Here is a 14,625-nt window from a genome sequence, read left to right as displayed (position 1 = left end):
TCTGTTTTTGCCACGATGGCTTACCATGTGGTGAGGGATGTACCTCTGTTCTTCCTCGTGGTTGACTTCTTCTGGGCTTAGCTTGGAGACAGAGCCTGCATCCACCAGCTTCTGGATTTCTGTGCTGTAGGCTGTAGCACGCTCTGGGTCTTTAGCCAACCTTCGTTCTGTGCTCTGCAGACTTGGAATGACTGCTTCTTTCGGGCCTAGAGGATAGGCCTGTCTCCTTTGTGCATAGCGAAGGACTCCGTCTACGCGGATGGTCTTCTCTTCGAGGAGAGCCACGGCTGCTTGATCTTGTTTTGGCCTGGTAACGACCTTCTCACTTCTGTAGGGAAGAGTGTCGAGTTGCCAAAGTCTTTCTACATTCCTGAACAGCTCTGAATCGACTAGGGAAACTGATGTCACCAGACACTGCTGTGGACGTAAAGAGTTCTGAACGAACTTCGCTGGACCCTGGAGTGCCCAACCTAATCTGGTATGGATGGCTGCGGGTCCACCTGGAGTGCCCAGTCTGACTGGCTCGATGGCGGTAATCAGTTGCGGGTAGTCGGACCCAATAAGCACCAGCGGTCTGATGTTCTGCAAGGGCTTGATTGGTAACCCAACCAGTTGCGGGTACCTCTGTTGGAGTCGGTCTATTGGGTAGGACTGGTCAGCCAGACCAAGGCGTGCTGCAGTGAATGTCTTGGAGACTTGGTAGCTGGTCTTTGGGTCAGCAGCAGGAGAGATATGGAAGGACACTGTAGAGCCACGGAAAGTCTGAACGTCTTGGCGGATTGTCCGAAGGGGGAGGTCCTCCCGTCTACCACGTAGACCGAGCTCTCGGGCAGCTGCTGAGAGGAGCATCGTCCTTTCAGACCCATCGTCAAGGATGGTATAGGTGGTTATTGAACGATTGCCGTGACGAAGAAGAACTTGGACGACCTTCAGTAAGACCCTGTTGCCCCCTGGTGGGCGGTCGACGTACAGGACCCCAGTAGTGGGGCTCACTTGGCGAATGTCCTCCCTAGTAGAAGGTCTCTGTTGTCTGTCGTTAACTTCATGAAGGACCTGTAGATGTATACCTTGACACAAGCTGCAGGGTTTCTTCAGGTCACACTGAGATGCTAGGTGGGGCCTCGCACAGCGCCAACACCTCTTGTGGGTCTTAATCCAGTCCGTGAGCTCGTCTTTGCTCAGCTTTGTGACTTTGGTCACATTGGCTGAGAAAGTGCTCCTCGTTGTCGCAGAAAGGGCAGTAGGGCTTGGCTCTCCCCTTTTTCCTCTTCAAGTCCCTTGCAGATGGACTGGGGTTCTCATAGCTCTCTGCACCATGGAGAACAGTAACAGTACAAGATCCCTGGCAACTCTCGGACTTGTAGGCTTGCTTCTCTTTCACCACTTTGGGTGGTGTTGGCCCATCGATGTCTCGATACCATGGTTCATATTTGAGCCACTGGGCCAGATCGAGCAGAGTAGGAATGGTGCCTGTCTACTGGAAGGTGCATCGACGAAAGTCTGCTCTTTGCTCTGGTGGAAGTTTGCTTAGAAGTCTCGCCACATGAGACCCACAGCGAAGTTCGGTGTCACCATCAGTGCCCAATGTCCTGAGAAGACCAACCAACAACTGCACATGGAGGGCGAACCGCTCGAAGGCTGCGGTGTCACCACGATGAACATCAGGTGTGTCAAGGACACTGGCTATTTTCTTGAGGGCTATCTCAAATTTCTCGTGGAGAGCATACATGGTGTCACTGTAGGGAGTAAGTGAGTGGAGATAGGAATCTGCAATCAACTTTGCCTCTTCGAACTTCAAATGGTCCACCAGGATTTGATATTTGAAGGGTTCGTTTCCTTCCACTGGCAGGAGGTTCTCCAGCGCTATCTTCAAACGGGCGAACTCATAGGGATCGCGGCTGCTGAAGTCTGGTATTGTTGGGCGTGGCCCCCTGTAGGTCTGTTCAGTCTTGACTGCTGAATCATGGTGCTGTGAAGCTGGAGTCTGCCAGCTTTGTCTCGACATTCTCGTGCTTGCTGTGGGGAGACTGGTAGGTGCCCTGACTGTTGAGGAGGACTGGTTGCTGCGTAGGTAGGGAATCTAGGAGGTAGATGCTGGGCATATGCAGGCTGGTGGTAGTTTGGAAGCTGCTGAGGTACACAAGCAGCAGCATAAGGTGTAGCTCCAGTGGGTGGAGACTGGTACTGGAATACTGTGGAGTCTGGGAGCGCTGACCCCACTTGTGGTGCTGTGGCGTGGTATAGCAAGAAGCTTTGTGGCGGCTGGATACCTGGCTCTTCATCTGCTGTAACTGTGAAGTCAGCTCTTTTAATCGGTCAGTCATCGTTGGAGCTGGCTGGTCGTCACAGTCTGCTGTGTTAGGCCACGGCGGGGGATCCGGCCAGTCCTCTTCATCTTGACTGTGTACCGGATGAGGGTCATGACGGCTGACAAAGTGTGGCATAGCTTGCTGAAGGCTGATGACTTTGCTAGTCAGCCTCCTCAATTCAGCCTGAACTTCAACAAGTGCAGCTGCATCGGTATGCATATCTCGCTGTGACTGCTGTAACACGCCCTTCTCTCGGTGTATGTCCCTAAGCTCATCTCTTAAGCGAAGTTCCGGAGACACGGGATGGGGTGAGGGTGGTTCTCGGACTTCCTTCCTGGGCTTTCTCTCCGGATACCATCAGTGGGCTAGCTGGGGTTCCGGACTGTATCTTTGCCGCTCTGGGTAGTACAGGTCCGCCTCCTGGAGGTCAGCATCCCACCGGTGGTGACCGGTTTAGGGAGAGGGGGTGAAGTAAGGGGGGGCGGGGGGGGTGTTCGTTTGTCATCTTGGCCGCTCCCTGTTTGTCAGATGGCCACTCCTCTTCGTACCCATGCCTGTCTTGTCGTTTGTTCCCAATGTAGTTGACATGGTAGTCGTCTAGATGGGCTGGGGGGCATGTCTGACGCTTCAGTCGTGTTCCACAGGCTTCGGGCTCCATGTTATCCAAAAGTAAAGAGAGATATCCGACTCGAAGGACCTCATTGTTGGAGAGGCTAGGTTTGGACTGTATAGGTTTGATTCAAATAGAGTATCTCTTTTTACCCTCGGGGTGTCGGTCAGAACACAAAGGAATAGTGGAGCGGAGATGTGGATTGGCAGCTTTAATCCAGGAACATCAGCAATAGGCGGTTACAGTAGTTGCACTTAAGTCTACAGGCATACAGGTATGGGCTGCTATGATGCGGGCACTGTGGCTAACTTTGGATGCTTGTAATCCTGAAGTCCTGTGTATGCATGGTCTGATCATCTATGTGTGTGTGAATGTATGTATGGTTCAACGTGTGGTTCTGCAATAAACAGAAAAACAATACAGCGTATGAGTGTAAATACTTGACTCCTAACAAACACAAATACAGTATTGCATTACTTTACAGCACACATTGATTGGCTAAATAACTGGGCTGCAACATTACTAATTTTACATGAACAAGCACTATGTTAGCTGTGCACATGAATGATTATAAACACACACAAAAGTTGTATAACATACTAAACATGAGCTAATTACTCAAAAGTATGACGCACGTAACGAATCACTAAACATTATTGTGGCCGACTACGGCCGTGGACGTCGCGTAATGGCGCCACGCAGTGAGAGCATAATGTCCCAAACTGACGGCACACATTACGTGCAAAGTGGGACAAAACATGCAAATAAGCACACAAAACTTTAGTGAACTTCTCTACTAATGTCTAACACACAAAATAACACATTTATGTAGTTAAATGGTGTTTAAGACAATTAGTTACATAGCGAACTTCAAAGAGGTACAACGAGCTGTCAATCAAATCGGCGTCGGAGCTTAATAAGGCACACAAGACACACGGTAGTGCGACAAATAAACACGATACACATAAACTAAAACACTACTTAGTGTACTCACTTTTGGTCAAAGACGCACACGATCACCACAGCTCGCAACACATTCTGTCATGGCGGCGTCCAACTGCACAATAACCGCTGCGCAACAAGTAATGGACCCAGAACGCAATGCGCGAATTACAGAAGTAAATATAATGACGTCACTCTATTCTTAACGTGGAATATGGAAAATAGACAAATATGATAATGATGACTATTAATATTTGGAACCTTTCTAACAACCAGTGTTGTGCAGATTACTTTAAAAAGGTAATTGGTTATATATATCCATCTATCCGTACATTATCTGAACCGCTTAACCTCACGAGGGTCACGGGCTGGAGCCTATCCCAGCTGTCCTCGGGCAGTAGGGGGGGCTGCATGATGGAGAGTGGGATTTACTTGGATAACTAGACAAAGTGCAATTTCTGCAGATGAATGCCTGAATGACATTGAATTGATTTGGTGAGGCCAACTTCAAAATCAAATATTTCCAAATGCAGTAACTTTTTATTTTGAAGTTCTTCCCGGCAGCATGTCGCGGCATGACTGCTGACTTGACTCGTTTTTTGAGTCACTCCAGTTGTGGTGTCTTGCAAAGTTTTGCCACTGACGTCAGCAACACAACATTGTCCTGAAATCAAGTTCAATCACTAATTAAGGACACTAAAAACCTATTTAATAATACTGACATATATGGTGTCTGTTTAGCTTTAGCAGCTAGTTGCTAGCTAGCCTCTAATAAAGCAAGATAACGAGAGCCATCGGATTACTTTTCAAAGACAAATTAATAAAAAAAATGACTGCACACATTCATGCTGACAGCCTGACACAGTTGGTGTTTCTACTGATCACTTTTTGACAAACCAGGCTCACTCAAATGTGCTGTTTAAGACGGTAAAATGGCTACTGACATCACTTTGTTTCATTGACCTGTCCTGACATTTCTGATATTTACACAATGCAAATGTTTCATTTACAGGGTGAAACGGTGTATTGCATTTGCTTTTGTCTGTGACTAGCACACAAACCAGGCAGATTGTTATAGTATAGCCAAACAACATTTTGAAATCAAAATAATCCTCACAAATTAAATTACAACAATCCAAAATCCAATGCCTTTCAATAGGTGGTGCACATCATTTCACCAAGTAAGACCAGCATCTTGATTTGTGACACAAGCTTGGAACTGTACGTAAAAGGATTAAGGCCAGTGAAGGATTCTCACTTTATTCTCAGAATTCTGACTTTAAAGTGAGAATAATGACTTTGCGACGTAGAGCTATGAATTGTCAGAATTCTGAGAATAAAGTGAGAATTCTTACTTTACAGTCAGTGACAAGAGATTTATAATATGTATGAAAAAAATACGCAATATTAGCAGTAAACAACAATCTTATTTCACTTTTATTAGAGAATAAAGGAGAAACCTTTTTGATATCCCCAAATGAATGATCAATCAATTAATTGTCAAAAACATCAATTCAATTCATAATGAACACAATTAAGGTAAGCATAGTGTGGCCTCAAACAACTGTTCCAGTTTCTCACAAGGCCCCTTTGTACAATTAATTTCCCACACGTGCTCAAGATTTACTCAAGATCACGTTATCATATGGTTATCAACAAGCTTATTTCACTTTTATTAGAGAATAAAGGAGAAACCTTTTTGATATCCCCAAATGAATGATCAATCGCACGAAGAGAAGAAGAAAAAAACAACTGTTTCAGTTTCTCACAAGGCCCCTTTGTACAATTAATTGCCCACACGTGCTCAAGATTTTGATCATGTTAGGTTTTTAATCCTTAAAACACGATTTACTAGTCCTATATTTGAGTAAGATAAAAATTTATTATTAAAATTTTATTAACTCTTTAACCGCCAAAAACCTTTAATAACGTTTAGTAAAATCCAAATGAGTGCCGCCAAAAACGTTAAAAGACGTTAACTATGTTTTTTAATGGAAACGGGTGGAGGAAAGCCTTGGCCAGCTGTGCTCAAAGTATCAAGCAGATCGAGTTAGTATAATGACATATACACATATATAGACCTAGACACATATAATGCACTAGGTGGCAGCGATGACTCTCTTTGGACAAGATGGGGTAGGAGTCAGTAGTAGAAGACGTGAGGTGGAGCTAGAATGTTGAGGGAAGAATGGCTGAGGAAGCGTAAATGGCGACCGGTTGCAAGCAGCTCACGCTTGAGCATTTTTTTCAAAGACGAAAAGCATCGACCAGTGCTAAAGAGCACATTGATGATGATGATGGTGACTCCGAGGTTGACACCGAAGTTGAAGCGTTGACGTGGCGGCTTCGACCACGTCGTAAAGCCTCACCGGCTAGCGATGCTAACGCCGGAAAACGTGGTGCACAACCAAGCACTTCTGCACAGGCGGACGTTCAATCGGACGATGAAGAGTACCCTGAGTCCAATGCATATTCATCGGAGGAGTGGGTACAGTCTGATCACGGAGAAGACACCATGAATGGAGTGGATAAGATGGATCAGAACATCTCTTACCACCCATTCACGCGGAAAACATTGAAATGGCACAAAAAATGTGTTGCCTATCTATTTCAAATATGCATGTTCAATGCATATATCCTGCACAAAACAAAAAATCCTGGGAAGTGCCAACACTTTTTGGAGTTTATCCGGCTAGGTGGTGAGAGGGTGGGTGTTACCACAAGACAAGGAGGAGGAGGAAGTGGTTGCAGGTATCGGAACTGAAGGGCATGAGGAAGACAGACGTAACACCAGGTCACCGTATCATGATTCTGAGAGTAGACTTGATGGCAACATGGCCAAACACACACTGCAGTACATACCTGCTACTCCCCGGGAAAAAAAGGCCGGCAAGAAAGTGTAGGGTCTGCACGCGAAGGGGCAATCGCAGTGAAACTAATCTGTGGTGCAAATCCTGCTGCGTCCCCTTGCACGCAGCGGAGTGTTACAGAATATACCACACAAAAAGAAAAATTGTGTCGATGAAACATCCACACAATTGTAAATAGTAACACATGCACACACCACACATGCACAGTTGCACACATTTGTAATTAGTTTGCCAAATTGTTTTGTCAAATTGTTACACTGTTGAATGTAAATAAACTTATTTTGCTATCAAAAAATACTTTTCCATTGTTGGTGGTAGTGTTTTATAGAAGTAAAGCACTGTTTAGGTGTTTGTGGCATCATTCATGGAAAAAAAATGTGTCAAATTCAATAGAGTGCATGAAATAATATTGTTTCACAAAAAGCTTGATTTCTACGTATTTTGGTCAAAAACAGAGCATTTGGGTGAAACTACCCTATTTTCTATTGTTGATTACTAAAAAACTGAATGAGGTAGAAACAAACTTTTCTTTCTGATGAATGATGAGAGTCCAATCTTTCATTTGGTAGTATCTGTGTTTCCATAGTCCAAACATAAAATTTTCTGTGGACCTTGAAAGATCAGTCAAAATGCTCTAAATCAGCTGGCACCCGCATGTTTTCTTTTCTGAAATTGGTTGGCAGTCAAAGAGTTAAGGAGCAGTAATTTACCTTAATAGCATGATAGAGAAATGCTCCATGCATAGCTTCTCGGATGGCCTCCATTCCCCTGAACGAGAATGACAAGTTGGAGAGACCTCCACTCACCCTGGCTCTTGGTAATGTCTCCTACACGCACGCACACACAGACACACACAGACACACACACACACACAAACACACGCGTTTGGCCGCGGACATGTTTCCTGGACACAAACACTGTATTCAAACTATAGTAGGCTGTGAAGCAAGTTGCTTTGAACTTGTTTCAACAAGGCAATAATCTATAACACACAAGTAAGGTAGAACTATCTTGGTTTCAAACAAGATATTATTGTGGAGTTACCCACTCAATCCCTGGACCTTAATCCAACAGAGAACTTTCTGGTGATACAAAAAATGCTGTTCCTGATGGTCTATGCCATGTATTATATCATATGTTGAAAAAAGACAATCTTACCTGATTATGAGTGTGCAATAATACCTTAATCATTTTTATGGCCCAGATGAAATTGACAGCATAGTCGTTGTGTTCCTCCATGCCAGTCCCAATTGTAAGGATATTAGGGTCAAAGATGATGTCATTGGGATTAAATCCAATTTTGCTAACCAATAGGTTATAAGCTCGGGTGCAGATCTCTACCTTGCGGGCTGTATCGGTGGCCTGGAGAGAATGGCACATGGTCAGTTGTCTTGTACACTGCGTGTGCGTGCGTGCGTGCACCAAGGTTATTATACATAGTTTTGGAATTTTCATTTTAGTTAGTTTTTATTTCATTTTGAATTTTTTTAATAGTTTTAATTATTTAAAAATGCTTAGTTTATTTAGTTCCAGTATTAGTTTTTTTATGTGTATTACTTGTCTGCAATATTTAATATTTAAACATTTAAAATCATCCCCAAAGGCGCATACCAAAGACTAACACGAAGGACATTTTCACGATAACTATAGTTTTGTAAACATAAAATGTAGTATCAGTTGGTTTTCGTTTTTTAAAAATCATTTTCGTTTTTATTTTATGTCGTTAACAAAATGTTTTTTTTGAATTTGAGTTTTTTTGTTAGTTTGCGTTAACTAAAATAACCTTGGTGAGCATACGTGTGCAACATGCCCTCCAATTGAGCGACCACATAGGTCGTTTCAATTTGGTCGTTTTTCCAAGCATAAAAGCTTTAATGGGCAGTTCTTTTATTATAAAATTTACATCTAAAAAGGAAGGACGGATTAATTGGTTAAGTAGAGTTAAAAACACCAGAAGCTATTAGGGCTTTGAAAGCGAAACTTATGCATCCTGACTGTTTATGTAGAGGACACAAATGACTAATATAATGCATTCTTACAAACATTTGTTACAATGTATGACAAACAATGTCCAATCAAGCAAAATGGAAAATGTCCATGAAGAGAGAGAAACCATGGTTAACAAATGGGCTGGAAAAAAGCTTGTAAAAAGAAAAATAGGAAATATATATAAATATATATATATATATATATATATATATATATATATATATATATATATATATATATATATATATAAATATATATATATATATATAATTTATGAAATATCAAACTAAGGAAGAAAAAAAAGGTAAGTATAAGAAATAGAATTCACTGTTTTGAGATGTCAAAAGGATTATTATGATTGTTTATTGCAAAGCTATAATAGATAGAAACATAAAGGAAACCTGGAGTGTTCTGAATGAGCTGATTAAAAATTGTCAAAAAAGAGACTTTCCAACATATATTGTGAAACATGACAATTCTGTTATTAATGATACAGAGAAGATTGTGAATGAATTTAATGATTTTTTTTGTCAATGTGGGCCCGAATTTGGCAAGAGGGATTGTTGCACGAAGAGAAGAAGAAAAAAAGTTTGGTTGTACTTTAAAAAATTGCAATTCCATGTTTCTTGGAGGGGTCTGTTCGAGTGATGTGCTAGAAGTTGTGAGAAAGTTTAAGAACAAAAAATCAACTGACTAACAATCTTGATATGTCACTTGTAAAAAAAAGTTATTAATTGTGTTATTGAACCATTTACTTATATGTCTGCAATAAATCCTTTTTGACGGGTAATTTTCCTGATAAAATGAAAATAGGAAAAGTGATACCAGTGTATAAAAATGGCGAAAAGCATACTGTGTCAAATTATAGACCTGTTTTGTTACCCCAGTTTTCTAAAATACTTGAAAATTTTGGGTAGAAAGAACTGATGCCTTTTTTGAAAAATGTTGTTTATTAAATGACCACCAGTATGGATTTAGAAACAAGCGATCAACAGCATTGGCAGTGATGGAATTTGTAGAAAATATAGCTACAGCAATGGATAAAAAACAACATGCTGTACGTATATTATGTGGTTTATGTAAAGCATTTGATACCATTAATCACCCATTACTTTTGCAGAAATGTGAACAATATGGCATGAGAGGTGTTGCGTTGAAATGGTTAAATCGTTATTTAAATAACAGGTTTCAATATGTAAAAATAAATAAAGAAGAATAACAATTGAGAAGAGGGAGTTCTAAATATATTAAAATTTGTAATGTTTGCTGATGATACAAATATATTTTGCACAGGGGAAAACATGGAACAATTAATAAAAACAGTAGAAAGGGAATTGATAGTGTTAAAAAAAATTATTATAAGTTATCTTTAAATGAAAAAAAAGACTAAATGCATGGTGTTTAGTGGTATGCAACTCAGTAGTAAAATAACACTATTTAAATGGTATAGAAATTGAGCAAGTTTTTGTGTGTGATTATTGATAATATAAGTGTTGGAAATCACAGATAGAATATACAAAACTGAAATTGGCAAAATCAGTGGCTGTTCTTTATAAAGTCAAGGATTTTCTAAATAAGAAAGGCCTCCACATATTGTATTTTTCACTTATTTTACCTCACATGTTATATTGTGCTGAAATTTGGGGCAATGTGTATAAAAAAAATATAGACCTAATTGTTAAACTACAGAAAAAACAATTAGAATAATAAATAAGGTTGGTTACAGGCAAACCACTAATCAGTTATTTATAGGATCGGGTATCTTGAAATTTATGGATATTGTGTACTTAAAAACAATGGAAACACTTTTTCGTGTAGTAAATAATAGCTTACCCCTTTGTATTAAAAAAAAAAAAAAAACTAAGGAAAGGAATCTATAATTTAAGGGGTTTAATTATGTTTGAAATACATAAAGTGAGGACTAATGTAAAATACAGATGTGTCTCAGTTTTGGGTGTGGAATTGTGGAATAGTCTTGATGATGAGCTGAAGCTATGTACTTCCTTATTGGGGTTTAAGAAAAAACGAAAATATAAAATCATTAAGCCCTGTAGTGCCACAGACAAAATGTAAAATATTAAGGCGCTATGGCGTCCGTGCAGGGATTATTTGCTTTGTTTTGTTGTATTTTTTATGTGACATTATGTGAGTGTACAGGACTGTGTTTTCAATTATGTTTGAGTCTTATTGTTTGAGAATGTTTCATTAAGTTATATAGGGGTAGGAGTTAAAAAGTGTTTACTTCTTTCTACTCCTTTTTTTCCCAAACGTGTATAAATTATGATTTTGTTTTGTTTTATATGATTTTTAATATCTTTGATTAAATTTTTTTCCCCTCTTGTTTTCTTTTTTTATATGTATTTTATATATTTTACCTGATGTTACTAGGCCTCTTAGAGTAAATCAATTAAAAAAGTACAAAGTTTGGGACACATTGTTCAACTGGAGAAACAAGTCATACTAACAAATAAGAGAGGGGAGGGTTTTTGGTTGAACGTTAAAGGGACTCACTAATGGGGAGAGCACTGGCACTTACTTATACAGTGATACCTCAGCTCACGAACTTAATTGGTTCCCAGAAAGTGTGTGTGAGGCGAAAAGTTCATCTTCCAAACATTTATTTCCCATAGGAAACCATTAAAATGAGAATAATCCGTTCCCAGGTCCCCATAAAACATAATTTTCTACTAAATAAGCCTTAAAACTACACAAAATATACCTTATTTTATGTATAATAAATGTGCTATTGTATTGTAATTAAATAAATACACTGTACTGTATAATAAAGTCGTTTTATTTGCCTTTGTGATGGTAGTTGATGGCTTGATGGAATGGAGTGGGAGGAGGAGGGAGGGAGGGAGTTACTGTTTGGAAGGAGAGTCACCTTCCATAAGGACTGTAGGTAACTCAACCTCCGGTGTGGCTTCTCTACTTTGCTTCTTAGGAGACTCTTTATCCTTTGTGCTGATTAAAAACCTCTTAATTGACACCTGTTGCTTTCTGAGTTGTAAGGTCTTACGAAACTGAGGCATCACATTATCATTCATCATGTTGATGATTCTCATAGCCACAGTCTTTTCTGAATGGTACTGTTCGATAAAAGCCTGCACATCACTCCACTTAGTTAACATGGTCTTGATGCTCGCACTTGATGCTGCAGCCATCTCCTCCTCCTCGTCCTCACATGACAACTCCTGAATGGCTTCCTTCTGCTTGTCCTCTTGAAGGCGAATCAAATCCTCTGTGTTGAGGACCTCATTATGGCCAGCAACAAGCTCCTCGACTCATCTCACCACCTCCACCTCATCTGCATCCACTTGGAGTCCCATGTTCTGTCCCATGGAAACAATGTTGTTCCCAACAACAGAGTCTTGAGGATCAAATCCTTCAAAGTCCCTCTCAAGGATGCATGCGGGCCACAACTGCTTCCATGCTGCTTTCAAGGTTCGAAAGGTAACATCATGCCAAGCCTTTTCTATCAGTTGAACACAATGATACACATTGAAATGGTCCTTCCAATAATCCCTAAGGGATAGGTCGGTGTCATTGGTCACGCGAAAGCACCGAGTAAATAAAGCCTTAGTGTAAAGCTTCTTAAAGCTTGCGATCACTTGCTGGTCCATGGGCTGCAGGAGGGAGGTTGTGTTGGGAGGGAGGAATTTGACCTTGATGAATTCAAGATCACCTTGAAGTTCCTCCTTCAAACTTGGTGGATGCGCTGGGGCATTGTCAAGGAGAAGAAGACACTTGACAGGGAGTCCTTTCTCCTCGAGATATTTCCTCGCTGAAGGAGCGAAAACATCATGCATCCAGTCCATAAACAGGAGACGAGTAACCCAAGCTTTGGTGTTGGACTTCCACATTACAGGAAGCTTGGATTTAACCACCTGGTTTTTCTTGAAGGCCCTTGGGTTTTCTGAGTGATAAACCAACATCGGTTTTATCTTACAGTCGCCACTGGCATTGGCGCACAGCAGGAGGGTTAGCCTATCTTTCATAGGCTTATGCCCAGGGACGGACTTCTCTTCCTGTGTAATGAAAGTCCGGTTAGGCATCTTTTTCCAAAAAAGGCCGGTTTCATCAGCATTAAACACTTGATGAGGAACGTAGCCTTCTTCTTCCACCATCTTGAGGAATGATTCCCTGTAAGCTTCGGCAGCTTTATTGTCAGAACTGGCTGCCTCACCATGACGAATGACACAATGAATCCCTGTACGACGCTTAAAGTTCTCGAACCATCCGTGGCTAGCCTTGAAATCATCAATGGATGACGAACTTCCAGGTTGCCTCTTGATGATATCCGAGTGAAGTTGCCGTGCTTTCTCGGCGATAATACCCTCACTCACACTGTCCCCTGCTAGCTGCTTTTCATTAATCCAAATCAACAGAAGTTTTTCAACCTCTTCTATTGCCTGAGACCGTTGCTTAGACAACACAGAAACACCCTTAGCCACACACGCACCCTTAATAGCTTCCTTGTTCTTAAGGATGGTAGCAATGGTAGACTTAGCGTACTGGTACTGGGACGCTAAGTCACACAAACGCACACCTCGTTCGTGTTTTTTGATGATCTCCTTCTTCTGCTTGACCGTAATTTTCTTTAAGGTCTTCTTAGGCTTAACACTAGCCTGTGGTTGGGTCTTTTTCAGTCCCATGATAGCAAAAGTACACTCCAAAATGGTCCAAAATGTCTACCAAACACAAACCACGTCCGCACTCAAAGAAAGGGGGTGATGAACTGGGACGCCGTGAGCGTGCGTCAGCTTCTCGTGATTTCTCGTGTCGCTTGATTTGGTTCGTCCGCCGAAAACTAGTTCGTCAGGTGAGACTATATGCTCGCGAATTTAATGTTCGTGAGGCGAAAAGTTCGTGAGCTGAAGCGTTCGTCAGCCGAGGTATCACTGTATTACATAGTTCTAAAAAAAAAAGAAAAAGAAATGTGCAGTAAAATTTGCCCTTCAAAAAAACTCAGTAATGATTTTAGGCAAATTTTTCTGGTCGCTTTTAGCTGATTTTGGAATGGAAACTTTTAGGCCAAAAACCTGTGAGCCTGATGACGTCGATGTAAGAATGACGGTGGCCGACTGCTGTTTCTTGGTTACACGATATTATTTTCTCCTGAAAGTTAAAGGAAAAAAATACTAAATGAGACGGACCTAGGACTAGCGAGTGATATGTAATTTGCAGCAACCGTTTCAATCATTCTGACTTTGAAGATGAAGGCTTTTTGTCGGAGTTTGGAATGAAATGGCTTACTTTAACCATGATCCATGGCGGTGCATCTCTCTAATAAAAGACGATTTAATACAAATCTCCAGACATGCATGCAATACGATTCAAATATGCTTTATTTTAAAGTGGAACGATTCAATTCAGTATGTTCTGGGATTACTATTCCATAGAGTTTGAGAAGGCATGATACAATGAGTTTCTTGTCATTTTGCAATAATGAAAGAACTTGACAGTAGACGTGGCATTTCCTTGAAAGATATCTCTCTCCAATAATAGACGATTCTGTGAGTATCTCAATATACGTTAAAGTGTATTGATTTGATTCGGTGCACTCTTATCTTTTAAACCAAAAACAATGTTCCGGTTCATATTGTTTTTGTGTTGCATCCCTAATCTCTAGTAATTCCCACTTCAACGTCAAAAAATCTAAACAATTGCCCCAATATTCTGGGATTTTTACTTTTACGATAATACTTAAGCCTTTTCCTATGGAAAAAAACCCTTAACATTCTACCAAAATTATATTTTAGATTTTTAGAAGTGGAAGTGGCTGTGAATAGAGATGGCCACATAAATTCTAGCCACAATTAGTAATAGTTTTCGGACATTAAGCGTTTTCTCTATAGATAGTGTAAGAATTATTTTGGAGGATTATTATACATTTGCCGTGTTG

At 40.8% G+C, this 14,625-nt stretch overlaps 1 protein-coding gene across 6 annotated transcripts in view; it reads right to left on the bottom strand.

The window, feature by feature from the left end:
* Positions 1-14,625, bottom strand: part of mtr (5-methyltetrahydrofolate-homocysteine methyltransferase) — an 80,728-nt gene that overhangs the window by 31,758 nt on the left and 34,345 nt on the right. For all 6 annotated transcript variants that reach the window (XR_013289238.1, XM_077551075.1, XM_077551074.1 and 3 more), the window contains exons 16-17: positions 7,914-8,093; positions 7,442-7,558 (exon numbers count right to left, since the gene is read on the bottom strand). Coding sequence is in view for 5 of the 6 variants with exons in the window: in XM_077551075.1 (XP_077407201.1) it covers positions 7,442-7,558; positions 7,914-8,093 (297 nt within the window). In the remaining variant the exon portion in view is untranslated. The remainder of the gene's footprint in view (positions 1-7,441; positions 7,559-7,913; positions 8,094-14,625) is intronic.

The sequence above is a fragment of the Vanacampus margaritifer genome, chromosome 18, assembly GCF_051991255.1.
Source record: "Vanacampus margaritifer isolate UIUO_Vmar chromosome 18, RoL_Vmar_1.0, whole genome shotgun sequence".
Lineage (NCBI taxonomy): Eukaryota > Metazoa > Chordata > Actinopteri > Syngnathiformes > Syngnathidae > Vanacampus > Vanacampus margaritifer.
Note: the sequence above shows the minus strand (reverse complement) of the source record. Positions and strands in the feature narration are given on the sequence as shown.